At 46.7% G+C, this 21499-nt stretch overlaps 2 protein-coding genes across 3 annotated transcripts in view; one reads left to right on the forward strand and one right to left on the reverse strand.

Moving 5' to 3' along the window:
• The first annotated feature begins 4411 nt into the window (after positions 1 to 4411).
• Positions 4412 to 11776, forward strand: PIGH (phosphatidylinositol glycan anchor biosynthesis, class H). Of its 2 annotated transcripts, none has more exons than XM_004681761.2 (4): positions 4412 to 4661; positions 6548 to 6757; positions 8112 to 8195; positions 9964 to 11776. In XM_004681761.2, the coding sequence occupies exons 1-4, from the start codon at positions 4482 to 4484 to the stop codon at positions 10054 to 10056; spliced, it is 567 nt and encodes a 188-aa protein (XP_004681818.1). In that variant the 5' UTR covers positions 4412 to 4481; the 3' UTR covers positions 10057 to 11776. The 2 variants fall into 2 exon arrangements, with proteins under 2 accessions (XP_004681818.1, XP_012580017.1); XM_012724563.1 differs by having other exon boundaries at positions 4432 to 4661; positions 8112 to 8212; positions 9964 to 10046.
• A 680-nt stretch (positions 11777 to 12456) lies between these two features.
• Positions 12457 to 21499, reverse strand: part of PLEKHH1 (pleckstrin homology domain containing, family H (with MyTH4 domain) member 1) — a 38883-nt gene continuing 29840 nt past the window's right edge. The window contains exons 18-28 of the mRNA XM_012724564.1: positions 20621 to 20797; positions 20242 to 20339; positions 19666 to 19843; positions 19037 to 19192; positions 17910 to 18010; positions 17110 to 17251; positions 15923 to 16065; positions 15687 to 15816; positions 13872 to 13958; positions 13467 to 13613; positions 12457 to 12743 (exon numbers count right to left, since the gene is read on the reverse strand). Coding sequence (XP_012580018.1) covers positions 12585 to 12743; positions 13467 to 13613; positions 13872 to 13958; positions 15687 to 15816; positions 15923 to 16065; positions 17110 to 17251; positions 17910 to 18010; positions 19037 to 19192; positions 19666 to 19843; positions 20242 to 20339; positions 20621 to 20797 — 1518 coding nt within the window. The 3' untranslated portion in view covers positions 12457 to 12584. The remainder of the gene's footprint in view (positions 12744 to 13466; positions 13614 to 13871; positions 13959 to 15686; positions 15817 to 15922; positions 16066 to 17109; positions 17252 to 17909; positions 18011 to 19036; positions 19193 to 19665; positions 19844 to 20241; positions 20340 to 20620; positions 20798 to 21499) is intronic.

Raw genomic sequence — 21499 nt, forward strand, 5'->3', positions numbered from 1 at the left:
CCGCCCAGTCCACTCTGGGCTACCCTGTAACAGTTTTAGAACAAATCTTTAAAAAAAAAATCTGTAGAAGTATTGAAAATGTTAGCCAAAATATTAATTTTTAACTACTGTTAAATCATTAAACAAGGAAGCCATGAGACTGAGGAGGTTCTATCTTAGCTGTCTATAAGAGCAAAATAAAACCTAAGCCTGTAAATGCTTCAAGGTTAAAAAGAAAACAAACAAACAAACCTAAGGACAGGAACCCCAAGGGCCAGGTAGTCTTCCCCATGCGATGCAATCTTAAGCTATGGTCAGTCAAATAATCCCCTTGCTTTACTTTTTGTCTCCTCGCTATAAAGGTTTTTTCCCTGGCTCTTAGTGGTGGTGTACGCTCTAATTAATTTCTGGTGTGGTGCTGTCCCATTCTAATTGATTTTTGCTCAAATAACATTCCAAAATGGTATATACAACATGACTGCAATAATTTAAAAACTGTAATGAAAAAACTAAGAGACAGTGCTGGAAAAGTAAAATGTAAAATTGAAAGGCTTGTGTGTGATTTTCCCACTAATTTATTTTTTCTGTTACCATTTCAACAATAAAAATATTAAAACAAAGGACCCAAATAATTGTGCTGGGAGAAAAAAAGGAAAACCTTGACCTTGACCCCTTACCTCATTTAAAAAATAATTCAAACTACACTTCTGGCCTATACTCCAGTTCTGTATGCATAAATAAACCTTAAAAAAAAAAATGGATTTCAAAGGGGTTTTCCTGGTGGCACAGGGGTTAAAAACGAGCTATTGCCAGCCACAGCAGCAAGAGTTCAATCCCCCAGTCAGGGAGCTGACTGGCATGGTGCAGCAGACCTCTCCTGTCTCTCCCGATGCTCCCCTTAGCATTGTATTTCTTTTCTTTTTTTTTTTTTTTAAAGATTTATTTATTCATTCATACAGAACTGGGGTACAGGCCAGAGATGCGGAGGGTGAGAGGATTCACCAGAGACAGAGCGGGGAGCAGAACAGGCGGATGGAGGAAGTACACTGCTGAGGGGAGCAGCAGGCGGGTCAGGAGAGGTCTGCCACGCCATGTGGAGCTCCTCTGGGGCAGGCGGGGATCCAACTCATGCAGAAGTGGCTTTAGATTCTCAGTGCTGTGCTTTAACCCGCTGCGCTACCAGGGAGGGCCTAGCAGTGTATTCAATCGATCTGCCTGTTCTGCTCCCCACTGTCTCTGGTGAATCCTCTCACTCCTCTCCACCACACCTTTGGCCTGCACCCCAGTTCTCGTATGCATAAATAAATTTAAAAAATGGATTTGAAGCTTAAATATAAAAAAGTTTTTTTTAAAGCTTATAGGTAAAAAGGGAATCAAATATTTTCATGAATTTAAAGCAGACAGCCAAGCTTCTTAAACAGGACATAAAATAGTACTAACCATAAAAGATGACTATATTCGACTCATTGAAGTTAAAGCTTTGTGCATCAAAAGACATCAGTATGAAAGGGTAAGGCACACACTGATTTTTTTAAAAATTCATACAGACCTGTACTTCTGGTACAGGGCAGAGGTGCAGGGTTTGGCAAGAGGGTTCGCCAGAAACAGAGTGGGGAGCAGAACAGGCAGATTGAGGGGAACAGCGGACAAGACAGGAGAGGTCTGCTGGACCATGTGGGTCACTTCTGGGCGGGGATCAAACTTGCACTGAAGCAGTGATGGTTTGGCTTGGCTTTATAGTGCAGGGGTCCAACCTACTGCACCACTAGGGAGGGCCTGTGCTAAAAATTTTACTGCACAAATTACCATTCATAATACCTCATGCAATAATAACTCCTCAACAACAACTAATTTAATAGATGAGAAAAATTCCACTTTTGAAAGATGGCATTGACATGTTCCCCTATCCTTCCTAAGAACAGCTAAACTCCTTGGACATTTTACAGATAACAAACATAAGAAGATTCTGGAAGGAAGACAGGAGGAGGCAGACTGGCTAGGGACCCAGGAGCAACACAGCACTGCACTGTGGTCCCTGGTTGTCTTTGAACTTCAGAGACCCTGAACTGGGTGCTGAAGATGTTGACAGGGAAGCACCTGTGGAAACCTGCTTGAATTTGTAAATATGTTACACATTATTAGATTAAGTAGGAATCACGGTTGAGAGAACTTGTTTTTACAGACGTTAAACCAGTTTTTGAGGATTTTTGCTTGTTACTGTTATTTTGATATACATATATCAGAACATTTTTTTCTCTTCACCTATATGATGGACTATTTTACAGTAATGATCATCATCCTGGGCATACATAAACACTACTGGTGACTGCTGCTTCTTATGCATATGCTGGAAACCCTACAAAGACTGGAAGTGTTACGGAGACTGTCTATGAAGACTACCCCCTGTGATCTGTGCCACCATAGATATGGTGGTATGAAATCAAAAGGGAATTGTTAAGGGGAAGGATGTCCTAAAGGAACTCTACAGAGTCTTATGGACTCCACCCCCTACTCCAGCTTTCTGGACCCTACCCCCTACTCCAGTGATTGGAAACTACAACTCCCTGCAGTACCAGGGAGAGAACTGTGAGGACCCAAGGGCAGAGCTAGCAGGAATTCTGGGACATTTGGGGGCGGGATTGCATCTCTTGCTTTCTCACTCTGGGAGTAGCTCTCTGGACCATGTGACTCGGTGTGTTCAGTCAGCCTAGCCCTAAGGTATTCCAGTTACTTTGTATCCTGCTCTCTTTCCCTGGGTTGTTTCCTATTCTTTTCCCCCTTTTGTAAATAGACCCTTTTGTGTGTACCTGCAGTATAACTGAATTGTGAGTGCTGCAGTTAAGGCCCCACATACAGGCCGCCCAGTCCACTCTGGGCTACCCTGTAACAGTTTTACTCATATCAGGAGTAAAATGGACCAGGTGAGAAAATAATAATAATAATAATGAACAGCTATATACCAGAGACATTTTATGGGGGTGGACTGGGGAATGGGGTCAAAAACAGTGGGGGGAGGGAAATACACTGGACTATGGTGATGACAAACGGGTGATTTGGTGATAGGAAGCCCACTCCCATCATGGGGATTGCAACTGAGATGGAAAAAGGCACAAAATGATGTAAAAATAAACTATTATATTATTTAAAAAAACCCTCCAACCCCCCCATAGGGTTTGGAGAGCTGCCAGGTTGGCGAACATATCCGCGTGTACCTGGAAGGTAATGTACCCCAACTCCAAGCACAGAAACTCCTGTGCTTCTGACTCTCATATCTCACTCTACATATCCATGTCTTTAATAAACTAGAAAACTTAAGTATTTCCCTGAGCTCTGTGAAGTGTGCTAGCAAAGAACTGAGTCCAAGATCACAGAAACTCTCCAGTGTAGCCGAATCAATGGCAACTGTGGATAACATAGGTAACAATTACTAGACTTATGGCTAATAAACACTTCTCCTGTGTAATTTATCTCTCATATTTTAACATAAGAAATTAAGTACTTTTAGATATCTTTTCCTTGCTGTGTCCCAGCAACTTTTGAACATGTACAGAGTCTTAACCTCTTTAGTACAACAGATTCTCTTTAAATCACAATGCTTTAAAAAGAATTAAAAAAAAAATACAAAGGATTTCAAAGAAAACCAGCTGAATTAAAAGATATAAAACTATCTTAAAATGTGTTTTAATGATGTGTTTCCATTGATATTAAATAACAAGTTCTTGTCTGTCTCCTCATGGCACCATGCAAAAGTCTGGGAGACAGAAGTGCCAGGCAGAGAGATTTAAATTCGTTACCAGGCCTTCCAAGACCCTTCTAGGCCTGACCTACGCTCCTCGCCAATTCTATACTGCATTCCCTACGCATCTGACCCTCAGACCTCTTGATTCCTCTAAAAACCCAACCCAGGACCCGGACTTGGAAGCACTGCCTCTCCAGGTCGTCCTTCCAGGCAAACTCCTGCTTCACAGCTCTGACTAGTCTGGCACTGGGCTCTTGTGAATGCCCCCAAGGGACCCCTTGCCGGCCATCATATTATTACCAACGGATTTCTCTGAAACTGTTTCTAGTTTCTTCTACTAGGAAGAATATTTTTGGAGGCAGGTAACATCGATATAAACTCTGGTATCCTTAGAATCTAAAACATGGAAATGAATGCATGGATGGATGAGTGGAATAAATGAGTACCTGTAGACTGTCTCCTTGGGGTGCACTCTGGCTTACAAATAAAACTCACTTTGCCGAGAGAAAGCACATTTTAATCTGCCCACTGAGTTGCTGGACCCCTGCGAATCTCTGGGGTTGACAATCATTGTACATCGTCGGAGTCTGGGCGCGAAAATCTTCAAAGATGGCGCCACAGCCGGCGGCGCGGAACTGCGACTGCGCGGGGCTGGAGGTGGGCGGGACTTGCACCTTTCTCCGGAAGTAGGCGCAGAGCCGGCGAGAGGACGCGGCGGGCGGGCTAGAGCGACGCGGCCCGGCCGGATGGGGGCGAGCCGGCAATGGAGGACGAGCAGAGCTTCTTTGATATCTGTGGCGGCCCCCTGACCTTGCATCGCCGCTACTACTCCCCGTACTGCCGGGAGTTCTGCGTCAGCTGCCCCCGGCTTTCGCTGCGATCGCTCACCACTGTCACCTGCACCGTGTGGCTAGTGGCCTACGGACTCTTCACGCTCTGCGAGGTAGAGGCCGCGCTCGGAGCTGCGTGCTAGGGTTTGGAAGGGTCTTTAGGGTCTTGGGGTGGAAACCAGTCTCTTGACAGACCCTCCTCCAGACCTTGGACAGGAGAGGGGCACCTCGCTAGTTCTGGGGACGCCCTTCTGCTGCTGGACAGCTCTTCTCGTTACTTTGATGGAAGTGTGCCTCAGTTCCTCATCCCTCTCTCAGATCACGCTGCTCAGCATTGTGGTTCCACCCAGCATATATCCTGCCCTTGCGCTGCAGCCTGAACTTGAACTTCCAGGGGCTCTTTGTAGTACCCGCTCGTAGTAATTTAATTTAGTTCAGAATCCTGTTCAGCGATCGGCCTCATTCATCATTTCCACTCCTCAGAAGTATCACTAGTAACAGTCTTTATAGCTTTGAAAACTCTTTACCTCCATAATGTGTGTGTGTGCGCAGCATGTGTAACTACTTAAAAGCTAACACCCTTTGTAACCCCTTTGCTTACTTTAGGACCTCTAAATAATTATGCGATGCGTGACTTCTAGGCTCACTGCTATGTTCTCCAAGACTTAGTTTTCACATTTCTAAAACGTGGGCCATCTGCCATACTAACTTCTCAGTGAGGGTAGCATGCAGTAGCTTTGTGACAACTATCAAATAAAAGGAATTGCCCTTTTGCTGTCAGCAGGATCAGTTCTGGCTTCATATGTTGTGCTATGAATTATGTTTGTTCCAAGAGTGATCTGAACAGAGCTAAGTACAGAAGTATTGTCTATTTATTTAAGTTAGGTATTGTTTCCATTAGCATCCATTAGCTTTTTTTTTTTTTTTTCCTTTCCCCTGGCCATCAGAGTGTGTATTTCAGAGCAAGGTCATTTAGCATAGATATGTGCTAAATTAGAACTGCCCTAATTTGTACCAAATTGTATCTTAAGGCTGTTGAAATAATGGGTAAGTAGCCAGAATAGTCCTTTCCTTTACCTTCCCCGCCAAGATTTAATTTTAATACTAGCTTGCATGCTGGCCATATGGTTATGTAAGGAGGGGAAACATATTTATTAAATGCCATTTCTTCCTTACATACCTTTTTAAAATGGACTTATGTTTTCTAGACGCCTTTCCAGGGGAGACTACCTCTCCTGTGTCATTGGCTAGAATTGTTTCTTGTGCCCTTTTTTTTTTTTGGTAAAGATTTATTTATGCATATGAGAACTGGGGTGTAGGCAGAGGTGTGAGGAGGAGGGGGTGAGAGGATTCATCAGAGACAGAGTGGGGAGCAGATTGACTGAAATACATTGCTGAGGGGAGAAGGGGGTGAAACAGGAGAGATCTGCTGTGCAATGTGGGTTACTTCCTTAGCTGGGGATTGAACTCATGCTACAGTAGCTTCACAGCGCTGAGACTTAACCTCTTGGGCCACCACGGAGGCCCCCTGTACCCATTTCTGAACCAGTCACTGCAGTAGTGGGGACAGTCATGATTCACACCAAACTATTCTGCTCCCTGAAAGGATAGTGAGTAGTTTATGCTACGCTGTGCTTAGTACTTTATAATTGCTTAATCTGTGATTTTGCACTGTATGTTCTATGAGGGGGCAAGGGAGATAATGGTCTGAATCCTTCAGTGGTAATTTTGGAAGAAACATCTGAGACTGGTGATGGGTACTTTGCTGATAGAAGCGTCCTCCCTAGACCAGTCTATTTGCGCTCTATTCTCATAGCATTATAGAGCCCAAACAAAAGGGATCTCCTCTTTTTCCATGCATGTACCTTCCATCTGTTCAACTGAAAGCACAACAAAATATGCTTTTCCCCACATTGCCATAGTTAACTTATATTAAACAGCACATATCTGCGGAGGACCACTTGGTAATCTTACTGCCTATGTCTGGCTTTCTCTTCAGAACAGCATGATCCTCTCTGCTGCCATCTTCATCACTCTTTTAGGCCTACTTGGTTACCTCCATTTTGTGAAAATTGATCAAGAGACTCTGCTAATCATTGATTCCCTTGGCATCCAGATGACTTCTTCCTATTCATCTGGTAAAGAAAGTACCACCTTCATTGAGATGAGCAAGGTGAAGGATGTTGTCATCAATGAGGCTATTTACATGGTAAGTATTTAGGTAATAAGCATTACAGATCTCGCTGGAGCAGGTAACTAACTCTCTGTTGTGTCTGGATCTAAACTCTTAGTAAAACTTTAGTATCTAATGTTACATAAAAAGACTGTTTCAGTACTTCTAGTGTTTCCTTTTGGCTGGCATATCTGTTTCCTTTATAGCTGGAATATCTGTAAGCCATAAAATGAAATTTTGAGGACACATCCCTTTATTTTGAATGAGATACAGCAGCTTTTCAAGGGTAGGAAATCAGCATTTCAGTTTTTTTTTTAAAAAGATTTTATTGAGGTAATACCGTTTGCAGACTAGGTGTGATTCAGAGGTATAGGATTACACTGCTTCAGGTGTATGTCCCCGGACACTCCCAAGGTACCCATAGTTCTCCATGATAGTCCATTCTACTTCCTCCTCACTGTGTTCTCTCTCTTCCCCAACCCCCTCTGGTAGCCTCAGCGCTACAGTTGGATTTCTAGGGTTTCTTACTGGTTTGGTTTTATCTGACTCTTTGGTTTGTTTCTTAGTCCATATTCCACATAAAAGTGACACCATCCAGTATTTGTCTTTCTCCCTCTGACTTACTTTGCTTAATATAATCTCTTCCAGTTCCATCCATGTTGCCACAAGTGGCAAGAGTTTTTGGTTTTATTTTATTTATTTATTTATTTTAAGATTTATTTATTTTATTCATACAGAACTGGGGTACAGGCCAGAGATGCAGAGGGTGAGAGGATTCACCAGAGACATAGACATAGCAGGGAGCAGAACAGGCAGATTGACGAAGTACACTGCTGAGGGGAGCAGCGGGCAGGTCAGGAGAGGTCTGCCACACCATGTGGTCACCTCCGGGGCAGGTGGGAATCGAACTCATGCGGAAGTGGCTTTAGCTTCTTAGTGGTGTGCTCTAACCCTCTGCGCCACCAGGGAGGGCTGTGGTTTTATTTTTTAATAGCTGAGGAGTCATCCCTTGTGAAATATACCTCATCTTCTTGATCCACTTATCTCTCCGTGGGCACTTCAGTGTTTTGCATAGCTTTGCTGTTGTAAATAGTGCTGCAGTGAAATAGGAGTGCATATTCCCCTTCGAATTAGGATTTTTTTGTATTTTTGGGGTAGTCAACTAGAGGTAGACTTGATGGATTGTATTCCAGCTTTATTTTGCAGCCCATCTTTAAAATAATCTTTGGTTGTTTTGTTTTTATTTAAAGGATAAGAATCTATATTTCTTCCTCATTTCAAAAGTTTACCAAGTGGTTTATGACTTAGATAACCATTTATGAACAAGTTTGGAGAAAAAGAAAACAAGGAGTTTCACTTAATCTCTGCTCTTTGGTTTATTTTCTTACAGCAAAAGGTAATTTACTACCTCTGCATTTTATTGAAGGACCCGAAGGAACCACATGCAATATCCCAAGTAGTACCTGTTTTCCAGGTGAGCACACACTTCATGTAAGTTTCTTCAAAGGAATCCTCCCCTTCCCTCCCCTTTCTGCATTTCCATTGGTACTGTTTTCAGTAGGAATGTAAACTTTTGTCAAGTTTATTCAAGGATACTTGACAACTATTTTTAGTGAAAATATTTATTTATTTTAGAAGTTCCTTTTGAGGCAGATAAAAGTTTTCAGAAATATGAATTATACAAATTTTAGAGAAAAATATCAACTCTATAGCAACTTCTGCCTTTAAATTAGCATTTGTCTGTTTTACTATCAGCCCTCCATTGTGTGATCTTAATGGGTATTATTGACCTACACTGAATTGTTATACATTATTTTGTGTATTGCTTTTAAAATCTAAGATGTATGTTTTCATGCATCTACTTTATATCATATTGAGTATCAAATACAACTATCAGTTTATTTTTTGTTTTGGCCTTTTAAAAACTCACAAAGATTAATAAATTACAGGTATATAATGTATATATGTAGTTAATCCTCCATCACTGCCTTTCTTTTTTCACAAAGGATTAAAAATATCAGCAGCTAAGATAAAATAGTTTTTTTCATTATTAAGAATTAAATTTTGAATGATTATGAATAATTTTATAGATTTTTTTTTACAGTGCTTGAAATTTGACTTCCAAGATTATACCACTTTTGGGAATTGTATTTTCTTTTTAAAGTCTTGGCTTATACATTTAGCTCAGTTAGTTTAATATGTAGGTAAAAGTGCTTTAAAGTTACTCAGTTTGGAGCTCTTTAACTTATATTTTCATCCTTCTGTTACCTATCAGAATTTCCTCTTGTGTTAAATGGTCTCCTTTGACTAGTCATAGTCTACTGATTATGCATTTGTAACAATTTACATATTTTGGGTAGTATTGTTTTATTAGATATGCTCTCCACATATATTTTTCCTATTCTGTGGCTTTTCCTTTACTTTTGGTTGTATTACATGTCGCTGTTTAAAAATTTTCCAAACTTACTTAATAAACTGCCCTTCTGTTTCTGGGACTGTTCCTTAGCTTGTGATACTTCCTGGGAGGGTCTGGCCTTGTTATTCCTTGTGCTTGCTCTTTGATGGACATCGTAATTTTTTTTTAATTTATGTATTTTTACATTCTTGTTCATTTTGTACAATGTTTGGTTTCTCCTCAAGATGTTGTCCCCATAAAATTCCCACTACCAAGACACCTGTGAACTGTCACCATAGACACTTGCGCTCTTCCCTCCCATTTTGATCACTTTCCCTCCCCATCCCCTGATGAAAGTCTCCTATTTAGAGTTTGCCTGTTCGTTTCTTTTTTTCTCCTGACCTCTTGTATCGTTTCCGTATATTTCTCTTATAAGTGAAACCATCTGATATTTTTCTTTTTCCTTCTGACTTATTTCACTGAGCACGATCCTTTCCAGCTCCATCCATGTTGCTGCAAATGGTGTAAGTTTATCTTTCTTGACAGCTGCTTTATCTTTCTTGATTGTATGTATAAACCATATCTTGGAGACCATGACATTTTGGCTGACTAGAAAACTGTCTTCTGAGCTGCTCCAGCTTTGCTGGCTGGGGGCCTAGTTTGGGGCTCCTAACATGGGGCTCCGAACAAGCTGCTCCGAGGCCAGAACTTCCTGCCCCTCTGAGCTCATACCTGTGCCACTTCAACCCCTTGCTGTGGGTGAGAGATTGAGGCTGCACATGGACAGCACCACTCAACACTCTCTTACGTTCATCTTGACCCTGCATTTCTCCCCTTTGGAATTCAGAGTGCCAAGCCCCGGCTGGACTGCCTGACTGAAGTGTACAGGAGCTGCCAGGAGATCCTGGCACACCAGAAAGACACATCAACAAGCCCCTGAGTCCCAAGACAGAAGGCCAGTATTGTCTTCCATAGGAGATGACTCCTAAGCCATAGTGGCTGGTTTTTTTTTCTGTATTCTAGACCACCAGGGGAACACAGTCCTAGAGACCAGTATGGATGCAGTGAATCGAATAGCTATAGAGCCAGTGACTGGAAACCTAACTCATCATGTGATGTTGAGCAAAGGATTTATGTATTTGAGTGTTCCCCTTGGAAGGTTTTGCCTACTTTACCAACTAAGGGAGATCTTAAGAAATGATATGTCAGAAGTAATGTTGACAAAAAGCACTTTGTGAAGTTCCTAAGCATATTTCAGTTTACTATTTGTTGAAATTTGTAAAACAAATTTCACGGGAAACTGACATCAGATCCCTTGAGAAAGTTAACATCTCTGACTGCATACTTCAATATACAAGTGAAGAAAAAAGTCAAGACCTTCGGGTACTGGTTAGCAGGAAGAAAGTCTTACAAAACACTAGTCTCTGTCCACTTAGTTCCTGATTATGTACAGGGTTAATTTATGCTGACTCTCTTAATAAACGAATCTCCTTCCAAAGCATACACAGTAATTGCCTGGTTCACAGACAGCTGCTTTTTATTGACAAACATGATCATGGAATTTCAGTTGTGGGTGTCAAGCACATTAATACTCTTCTGTTTCTCAGCATTGTCAATAGTTTTAAATTATTCTTGTGCCATGAAAAATGAGACGAAAGACTAGATAGAAATTTGACTTGTTTTCCAGTCATGTTAAAAATCATGCAAACCAGCAAGCTATAAAAGCCTTTGTTCGTAAGGCCGGTTCTTCTGTACAGAATTAATGAACTAAGGGAGAATTCTTGCAGGATTGGGAAGAAGAATAGGTGGAGGAAATAACCTGACCCTCACATTCAGTATGAACACAGCTCCGTGCTTGCTTTCTCTTTGGAATCTAATTATTTTTAAGTCCAGGGTCCATATCCTCATCGTCTTTGAAACGCTCAAGATGTTGAAAAGCCAGAACTGTGATCCTTGTCTTTTACACCAGTTCTAGAGGGGCTGTCCAGGAGCCTGAAGTACATGTGACTTGTTTGAGGTAGAAGTGTCTGAGCTAGATCCCAAATTCTGGGCCAAAAGAAAGGAGCAGAAATAGTAGATGGCTGAAAAATTGCCAGCCTTACAAAGTCAAGTTCATTTTAAAAAGGCAGATAGCACATGCTGCCTTTTCCATCTTGCTTGTCTGCTGAAAGGGTGAGAGAGGAAGGTTGAGCAGCTGGGCTGTGCAGGTTAGTTGCACTGCAGCCTTGCCGTTTTAGCAGTGTGTGCTACACACCTTGTTGGGGTTAAAGGTTGGTCTGGGCTGCTAATGCTAAACCCATAGTCTTCTGTACTTTATTGATACATGGTTAACTATGAAATAAAACTCAGTGTCTCTGATGCTGGAAAAATCAGAGTATGAATCAACTCTTTCGTCTTTTTTTCTGCTAGGGGTAGGTGGAGACAAAGACCATCTCATCTGCACTCAATAGGTAGATGAAGCAGAGATATTGGTATCACCAGGAAGTCAAAAGGTGACAAAAGCTTTTAGTTTCTTTTCACCTGATGCTCTTAGGCTAGGTGGGAACAGGTATCACTTATGCCCTCAAATAGTCCCAGCATACGTTTGCCAGAAGTGTTGAGGAGAAAATCCAGGTGTATGAACCTGAATGAATCTTGTTTCTGACTTAACTTTGGTGGCCTTCAGAGCAGCAAAAAGCTGAGTGCATTTGCTTGTTTTCCCAAGGACGGGGAAACGAGTAACAACCACTTCGTCATACAGTAGTGAGCACAGTCTTCACTGGACTCTGTCCAGCCATTAAAACGGCAGGGAGAAGTCAGTTAGGACCTACCCCTTGTCGATGAACAGCGTGTGCCCGTTGGGCTTAGGGTCCAGTGTGAAGGAGGCAAAACAGCTCTAGTCTCCACAGGAGGGCACCTTGTTCTGCAGAGATGGGGCTGCTAACCCAGGAGGGGCGCTGCAGATGAGCAGGGGAAGGGAACATGAGCCTTCAGTACCTTTCCCATCTGGGAAAGAAAGTCCTGTTTAGAGAGTTTTCTAAAAAGGCTTTTGTCACAGTTCAGATGAAGTAGAAATTTTAGTCCTATCCTGTTCAGGGATGTTGGGAAAATTTCAAGTATAAATGCCCATTAAGGACCACATATTATAAAACAAACTAGCTTTCCTGAGAGTATCGGTGGAGACGGCTCTGACAGCACTGACACCCTCAGGAACAGCAGACTGTCCCTGTCTGTGTGTAGAATCAGGCAGCATCCAGAGCTCAGTGTTCCTGTGAAAGAGAGTGGCTTTACACTGAGTCTGGAGTTGGGCTCTGGAACATTATAAGGCACATAGAGGACAAAAGCTGCGTGGACACTGAAAAATACACAGACAGATCGTGCGAGGGTTCGGGGTACCTGGGGGGTGCAATTAGGCTCATCACAGTAGTATCACACCCCAGGATACAGGTCTAATTCCAGAGGCACCCAGTGGTGGGGAGGGAGAAGTAGTCACAGCAGTGCCGGGCCCTTGGCAGCTGGTGGAACAGGAGCAAAGAACTGTCGTCCATCTAGTTCCCACAGGCAGGCCGCAGGTGGGGGGCTGGGTGGGTTCACAGCCGTGCAGCAGTGGTTCATGTAGCTGGCCACGACAAAGGTGGCTTCTGCAATCTGAGGAGAAGACAGACTGGGAAGCTGAACTAGCTTGGCTGGATCATGACTTTCTCACTGACTTAGATTGGATCCATAACCTCCCTGGGCTTCAGTTTGCCCACCCAGGTTGTCCACAGCGGATCCTTACTATGAGGTTCAGGAGTCCAGTGAAACAGACACCTGGTGGTCTGGGGGTCCTTGAGAGGCACAGAACCCTCACGAGAGAAGCAGGTGCTACTCTGGTTATCTCTAAGCCAGGGGAGGGGCCATCTTTAGAGGATAGAGTCTGTCTCCTCTCCTGTGGCAGGGTGGGATTAAAAGGTTTGGCAGATTCCAACTTTAGGACTAGATAACAGGCTTCCAGTTACACCAGGGAATCAGGATCTTAGGACTCGGAGTCTGTAGAGTCCTTTTTCTAGTCAGCATTTCCTAAGTAGGCACAAATCCCTTAAAGCATAAGAAGTCTCAAAACTAAAAGGGCAAGGCGAAGAGCCTGGCAGTAGCTGGACAAGAGTGAGACCCCTCCGCCACCCCCAAGCTGGTCCCGCCACCTCTGTGAGCAGTGCTGAGCCACAGCTCCTCCAGAGCCCTCTAGTGTGCTGATAGGAGACAAGGTCAAACCTGGTGTTTTGGGCAAGGCCCTTCTGCCAGACGGTCACAACCCCACTTTACTGTCTAGGCTCCAAGCCCACCTCTTCAGAACCAGACCAGGGTAAATGTTTCAGGGGCTGTCAGACCCACCTTGGGAGCAGCCATCCGGAAGGTCAACTTTTCAAAGTGGCCTTTGCCCGAGCTCTGGTCTGGGGCGGATCTCGTCACCAGCAGGAAGTCATCCCGGCAGCCACCAAAGGTCATCACTGAGGAGTACGGGTGAGTGACATGTGCTTGCTGCGGGAAGGAGCCAGTCAGTTCTAGGGAAACTTACCACTTCCTACTGAGCTAGGAGCCAACACTTTCTCCCCACCGTCTTTTCTAGACCAGAAGGCAGAACTCTGAAGTGGTCATAATGTGGAGGTCTAACATCTTGAATAGCTGCTGTGTCTACTCCAGAGGAGAGGCAGGGCCGGGGAACTGCACGTCAGTCATTGGCGTGCAGAGAAGAAAAGGCACTGTTCAGAAGGAGGGGGAGAGCCACCCCATCCTTACCATGGTGTTGTGGTCCAGGATGCTGACACCGTCCTCATTCACGGCAATCCACACCAGACCGTTCTCCCTGGAAGCGAGCTGGGCAGGCTGGGGAAACAGAAAGGACCCATCAGACATCTCCACAGCAAGGGACTTTGAACCATGTGAGCTTTGGAGGAAGAGGCACCTCCAGGGATCTGCCAGGCAGTGACTACCAGCCTTATTCTCATCTGAGAAAACAGAAGATGGTATCTGCAGCATGCAGGTACACAAGGCCTCATGCAGGAGGTGCTACCTTGGGGCCGTGGCCAGCTACAAACTCAAGGATGGATCATGGTGCTGGGCACCTATCACCTGTCCTCTGTTTAGGAGCTCTGCTGAGGACAGAGGCCAGGCCTGGCTGCTCTACCAACACAGGAGAGGAGGCTGTTTTCTCCTAACTCTCAGAGACTGATAGGAATCTACCCAGTCTCTCCAGCCGAAGTGCATCTTCCTTTAGCTGATTTCCCAGAGACTATAACAGCAACAGAAGGCAAGGATGAAATCTAATGGGCTTTAGGTGCTCCCAGTGAGAAAAGTGATTATTAGGCAGACAGTCCTGGATTGACTAATTTTCCCTGCCAGGACATTGGGATAATCTGGAAGATTTCCTCTTTCCCAAAGGCTGGGGAGAGAAATGGACAGTTTTTCAAAAACTTTTTCCAACCTTCCAGACCCAACTGAATGTTCAATTCTATGCCTTCACATTAACATGACTTTTTTAAAGTTAAGTATTTAAATATTTTATTTTTATTTATGCATATAGAACTGGGATACAGACCAAAGATGCTGGGTTGGGGAGGGTGAACAGATTCACCAGAGACAGAGTGGGGAGCAGAACAAGCAAATCTACTGAAATGCACTGCTGAGGAGAACCCTGGCCAGGACAGGAGAGTCTGCTGCACCATGTGGGTCACCTCTCCGGCCAGGGATCGAACTCATGCTGCAGTGGCTGTGGTAGCTTTATAGTGCTATGCTTTAACCTGTTGTGCCACCAGAGAGGGCCTTAAAGTTAAGTATTAAGAGGGAAAGTGCATAATTATATGAGAATGTGTATCTTCCCCACTAGAAGAGAAGCATCATAAAGACAGGGACCATGCCTGATCTGCTTATTGCTTATAACCTTAGACAGCTAGCATGTTGTCCCATACAGGAGATCAGAAATTATTGGTTGAGTGAACAAGTGAATGACTACTATCGAAACTGTTATCTTCAGTGAACAGGAGCAGAATCCAGTTCCAAGAATAGCATAATCTTTCCACATCCGGTAAAGTCCCAACTGAAATAACTATTGGCCGCCTGGCCTTCATGGAGGTGAAATGAGCTGTTTCCTGAGCAGGTACCTTCCCCTGTGGCTAAGTCAGTACAGGTGTATTAGTCTAGAATGTCAATATGTTCTTGATGTGTCTGTTCTATCTTTCAAATACTTGATACATTCTGTCTTTCAAACCTTTTAATAAATGAAAGCATTCTCGAGAGGGGGATAGCATATCAAATCTGTTAATTAGTCTGTTCTACCTCTTTTCCCCTAGGGGTAGTAGCATTGAGAAAGAAGTCAAAATAGGAAAGAAAGATGAGGTCACCCAGATGTATTTCTGGCCCCAAAGTAGAATTTGTTCTAGAAGGTAGACATTTAAAACAGGCCAGGAATGAGAGAGAGCGACCCCTGGTGGTTACTAGTGTGAGAGCAGGTGCTGCAACCTGGACTTGCTCAACATGAGCAGAGGGAGACAGTAAGTAGCTCCAGGAAGGAGTTAGGGTGTCTCTTCTGAGGGTGTGGTAACCACAGATACTTACCTGAGCAGCAAAGAGCTTAGCACCAAAGAAAGGCCACTTCCGGGCTACGGTCAGGTAGATGCGGATGCACTCAGGAGAGGAGCAGCCTCGCAGAGCTGCCCACTTTCTGGTCAGGAGATCTGCCAGGTGCCTGGTTGGGATGGGCAGAGAGAAGGGCGCTAGTGAAGTGTCAACGTGTTTTGTCCCAGCTCTGCTGCCCCTACCTCCCCACCGCACTTCCCACAAGACCCGCCTACCTCAGCTGCTCTGGGGATGCCCCCTGTCTGTAGCGCCTTGGATAGAACCTATCTAGGACCTGCTGGAGGTGATGCAGAGCCTTGGCAGGGGGTGTGCCCCCAGAGCCTGGTGGGGTAGGCCTCTCCAAGTCCCCATATTCTACCTGTGGTGGAAGCATGTAGAAGCACAAGTCAGAGTCCAGAGGAGGTTGGAGAGGAGGTAGAGACTACCAGCGAGAGAGACCAATAATGACTTCATACTGGTGGGGTAGGAACAGACACATTATCTTGTTTCATGGACACCAGAGAAACAGTGTCAGCATCCTAGAAAATTAAAGATTGTCTAGACCAACTGCTGAGATTCCGTGTTTTCTCCAAAGACAGTTAATTAGTGGTGGGCAAAGAAAGCAATGCAGAAAGTCTGGTTTCCATCCAGGACAGGGCTAAAAGGCTGAAAATGCTTCAGATCCCCGAGTACGGCCGAGTTCCAGGTTTGGCCTTTTAGTCAGGCACCTGGCTCACATCCTAGCTCTGCCTCATCAAACTGCTTAAACTTTCAGGATCAAATTTCCTCATTTGTTGAGGGGGAATGAGAACTGGCTAGGATCATACAAAATTTTTATCACGGGGCATGCTGTGGTATATTCAATAAATGTTCATTATGACCAAGATCAACTGGTATCTCCCCTTTCTCTCCAGCAGGTAGGTCCAGACTCTTATGGGAACCTTCAGGATATCCCCATTTCTTTGGCATGACAACGTCCTAAAAGTAATAGGAGAAGAGCTGAGGTTGAAATGTGTGTTCCTCTTCCTAATTCTCCTTATAATGCTCGGCAGTTATAAGTACCAGTTTATCCACACACTATCTTCGTATCAGTGTAACCCTTTGGGGCACAAGCAGGGAGTCTTTTAAGAATACAGGAAAGGAAGCTCACATGGCTGGGCCAAGATCTCAGCAGGGAAGTGGCTAGGACTCAAATGCAGCTTTCAGGATTCCGAGTCTAGAGTTCTGAGTGTCACCTGTATCTTGCTGTAAGGATCTGCTAGGGGAGTAGGGGTCCACTTCTCCATGCCAGGGACTGCAAGCCCACCCTCTCCTCAGGCACCATGGGACCTGCAGAACCCCTTGCGTTTCAGGCGACAGGGCTCATTCCACCTGTGAGTCAAGTGCATGTCCCAACCTTCCTGCTTCCCAAGTAGAATCTTACCTGGGCCATGAGGGCGGCCATCTCCAGAGCCAGTTCCTTGTTGACAGGGAATCTCCCTGACACTATCTCTCCACTAGTTTGGGAGGCAAGCAGCAGCCGCTCCCGCTCTGTCTCCCCTTTGACTTGGCTCCGAAAGTACAGCCTAAAGGGAAGAGCAACGAGAGGCCAGGACTCAGCTGGGATCCCAAATGGATGAGGCCATCTCTGGGTCCATTGCTCTTGATTTCAAAGACAGAAGCTGCTCTTGTTAATCACATGTGAGCCTGCTTTCTGTCGCCTCCAGAAAAAATTAAGCATGACACAGAACAGACACAGCAGCTCTCACAGCAACAGCAGCACGAGGCTAATTCTGAATACACCGTTAGTCTTACTGGATTCAGTGAGGGAAATCTGGTACCTAAAATTGTAGGTTATTATGGAACTCGATCCTGGAGACAGCTGGGATGGAATTTTCTTACTCAAATTAACAAAAAGTCAGGATGTCTCCTGTATTTTCCAGAGTTGGTGCAGGACCTAAATATCTAGTGTTCACACATTTCACTTTCCCAGGGTGACTCCCACAGCCATGAAGATCTCTCGGCAATGTGTCTGCACACTCGTGCGCATATACGATGCACGGGGACTGAGCGCCTAAGTCGCCAGGGCGTCACAGGGTCAGAAGAGCCAGGCTGGGCCCCAGCTAGTGGGCACACAGCATTCTATCTTGGATCCCTGTCTGTGCAGGACACAGTGAGTGGCATCCCACAGCAGCCCTCACGCTCACAGCCCCCCGCCCACCCACCAAGGGCAGAGCTCAGGACCTGTTCTTGTACATCAGCTTCACCACACGGGTGCCACCCTCAGACTTTCCAGAGTGCAGCTCCTTCAGGGCTTGTTCCCACTTGGAGATGGCATCACAGATCTCAAAGAGGCAAGAGAGGACAGTGAGAAAAGCCCCCAGAGACAGGAACCGGTCCGGCCAGGGCTGGTCGCCGACAGAGCAGCAGGGTAGAGCTGAGTGACTGTCTTCTGGCAGGCTGACCTGGGGGGCCTCACACTGCCACCCGAGTTGCCTGTGAATCCCTCACAGAGAGCAGAGCCCTTGGTCTGGTGTGAGCAGCAAAGCAAGGAATGCTGCCCCACTGGCCTTAACACCCCACGGGACTTCCCCAGAGGTAAGGTGGGCCCCCAAAGCCATGCTTTATTTTTAATTGCAAATGCCATTCTCTTCAACAAGAATAACTAGAGGCCTGCCAAATGACAAATCATATGGATGCCCAGACATTTACAAAGATCTGTTCTTTGTAAACATAGTTCCTCCAGGCAATAGTAAAAGGCTATGGAAGCCTTTGTCCTGTCCCCTTTAAAGTGAGCAGTCACTGGAGACAAAGCTCTCAGGTTCCTCAAGCAGTCATCCCGCACATGCCTGAACGCCTAACTCGGTGGCACTAACCCAGGCTGTAACAACGTCAGTCTCAAGTCCCAGTGCAGGTCTTTGCTCCCTTAGGGGCTAGGCGGGCCTGCCTCCTTAGTGTGGCCCCAGCCCGGCAGACGGGGTCAAAGTGTGACCTCCATGACGTCTGGTGGGTCGAGGGTACAGCTGCGTGGGTATATGAGACTGGCAGCAACCTCAGGGCTGCTGCTAAGTGTCTTGCTGCCCTTCCTACGCCACCTCAGAAGCAGCCTTGAGTGTGCAGAGCCACTCAAGGGAAGGTGTGATGTGGAGCTTCTCCAGAAACAAGGGCATAACCAACTTTTCTCTGCCAGTGTGGACACACTTCAGGGTTGCGGCCACCCTAAAATGCCTACCTGGGGAGTACCTTGGGGTCAGCGCCAGACCTGTCATGGGACAGTCAGCGTCCACCAGACAGGCTCTTTCCCCACCAAAGTCCCAAAGCCTGGAGGAGGCTCAGCCGGGCCTCAGTTGACTTAGTGGGGCGCCCATCACCTTGACACTCCCCTGCAGGCAGTGTTCCAGGTCCCTGCCAGAGGGGTCGTCCATGAAGAGGGCAAAGCCCGAGTGGGAAGACTTCCTCATGCCTGTCTCCTGGTTCAGCCGCTGGAGGAACTCATCCACTGTGGAGGAGCCATCGAAACCAACCACCTGTGGGGCAGAGGCATTCTGTCCCAGAGGAAACTTCCCGGGGGAGCTCACCAAGGCTGCTGGAGGGGTCTGAGTAGGGCAGGTATAAAGGCCTGGCTGACAGGAGCAAGGCCAAGTCAAGAGTCAGAGAAATGCAGGGCACTTAGGGGACGAGTCTGCCCAACATCAACTGGAGCTGGACATACGCCCTGACCCCACTGCACTGTCACTCGTTCAGAGTCCCTCCCTCATGCCGCTGAGACCCTTGGTCAGTGTCTCAGTTTCTCTGCTCATGCCATGGGCTCAAAAGATCTACTTCACGACATAAGAGTGGGATTCAGATGCCTCCTTTCCCCCTCCACAGCCCATCTTTTTGCTGGTTTGCCTACTAAGAACCTGCCAAGCCTAAGGTGGCACAACACCCACCTGGCCCGAAGGCATTCTTTGGGATGGTGATATGAACTCTGGGACAGGGAGCACCCCTGGCCTCTCACCTGGTAAGTCCCATTGGCGAAATGCACGGGGATGCTGAAAGGCAAGGAGTGATGGAAGGGATTGCGCAGCAAGATGGACACCACTTCCATGCGAGATGGCCTGGCTTCCCGCTCCCCGGTCTGCAGGGTTCGCTCCACCGCCCGCTGGCAGTAGGTGGCGTATTGGCCAGTCTCACTTCTGCAAAGGCAGGTGAAGGAAGGAAGAGGGGATAGCAGGGAATCCATTCACCCCTGCCATCACCAGCGCTGCAGGGGGGGGGGGCACGGAAGAGGCACCGAAGCATCTGGGCAGGGTGTTGTAGGCTAGGCTCCTCATGCTGCAGGCTGCTGGCAAGGACCGCTCCCACAGAAGTGAGAAAAACATGGCGCCAGAGAATCACAATTAGGTGCTTCCCACAAAATGCTGCTTCCCATGAGGATCCCACAAAACGTACAAGGGTTGGTGTGTAGGGGACCACCCCCAGGCATGCTCACATCACCACTTGCCCACACGATGACAGCAATCTCAGAGGGTAGGGGGACCTGACCTCCTCTAGTTCCCTGTGACCCCCTTGCAGAGAAAGTGACACTACTCACCTGGGATCTGCGTGGCGCTGGAGCTGCTGTTTGACATACCAGAGGAAGCGGTGCTGAGGCAGGAAGAGGGGGGCACACAGAGCCAGGAGCTGCCAGCACTGCCGGGGAACAGGCAGCAGGTGTGTGTGTGGGGGGAGGTGCTGAGGGCTGGGTCCACAGTACCACCAGCCCTCAGTACTGAGCTACACAGCCCTCAGTACTCTCTCCAAGAGGAGCCCCTGGCCTTCTGGGGTACCAGGAAGGCCAACTTGGTCAGGCTGTGCCCAGAATAGCAATCACAGCCTGTGCACGGACATCCAGGAGGGCACAGAAAAGGCAGCTCTGAGCTCTGAACCTGCCCACCACCTCCTGTCAGCTGCCCTGCCCTGGGGACGCCCACCTGCATCAGGGCACACTTCTGAGCCGGGCGGCAGCTGGTCTGCTTCATGAGCTGGCAGTAGATCTCGCTCTGCAACTCAGGGTGAACCAGGCAGACCTGCAGTGCTGCCTGGGCCAGGGACACGTGGTAGTCCACGGAGGCAGCCTCCACGGGCACGTTGATGAAGAGCTGGCAGGACTGCAGGGGAAGGACGGTGGGCACGTTCGGTCTCTGGCTCTCATCTTCAGTGACAGTGGGCAGGCTGGGCTGCCGCCCCAGGGCTCGAGGGAGGCTCTGGTTCACCAGCATCCTGTCTAACTCAGAGGGTGCGTTACTGCCAGAGAGCATCTGTGTGTGCTGAGAAGGGCGACTCTGGGGTGGAATCACGCCTCTCAATGTTTCCATTATATAAGCACGGCATAGTCATTTTTTGGAAAGACACCATACTCAGATGGGCATAAAGAACATTCTAAAATAGGTCACAGACTCTCAGGTGTGCACACAGCACAAGCCTGGCCCTTTCCCGCTGGGAGCTTCTCATGAAGAATTTCACTGATGCTTCCCAAGGACTCATAAGTGAAGTCCCTGAGCTGCCTCCCTTCCATAAAGGACCTGGTGAGGACCCAGTAGAGCTCATTCCCTACCTCTTCAGACCCTCTGCAAGTGGCCTCCTAACTGGCTGGATCCTGCACCCAAGTACTGCCACCCCGGGGGTCGGGGGGGCAGAGCCGGGGCTCAGCGGGTGAGACACCAGAGGTGGGCCTGGGCTCTGCTCCACTTTACCTTGAAGAGCTTGAGTGCCTCAGTCTGCAGGGCCTCGGAGGGCAGGGTGGTGAGGGAGGCGCACAGCCCGTCTTTGCTGTAGCACAGCATGGGGTGCCTCCAGAGCGGGGAATCTGC

The sequence above is a fragment of the Condylura cristata genome, unplaced genomic scaffold (assembly GCF_000260355.1).
Source record: "Condylura cristata isolate star-nosed mole 26May11 unplaced genomic scaffold, ConCri1.0 scaffold00013, whole genome shotgun sequence".
In the NCBI taxonomy this organism is placed as follows: domain Eukaryota; kingdom Metazoa; phylum Chordata; class Mammalia; order Eulipotyphla; family Talpidae; genus Condylura; species Condylura cristata.

Bases quoted from the DNA above. Each gene is read 5' to 3' on its own strand.
- PIGH (XM_004681761.2), top strand. From the start codon at position 4,482: ATGGAGGACGAGCAGAGCTTCTTTGATATCTGTGGCGGCCCCCTGACC. The intron at 6,758-8,111 runs GTAAGTATTTAG...ATTTTCTTACAG, and splicing joins TCAATGAGGCTATTTACATG to CAAAAGGTAATTTACTACCT. The intron at 8,196-9,963 runs GTGAGCACACAC...TTTGGAATTCAG, and splicing joins AAGTAGTACCTGTTTTCCAG to AGTGCCAAGCCCCGGCTGGA.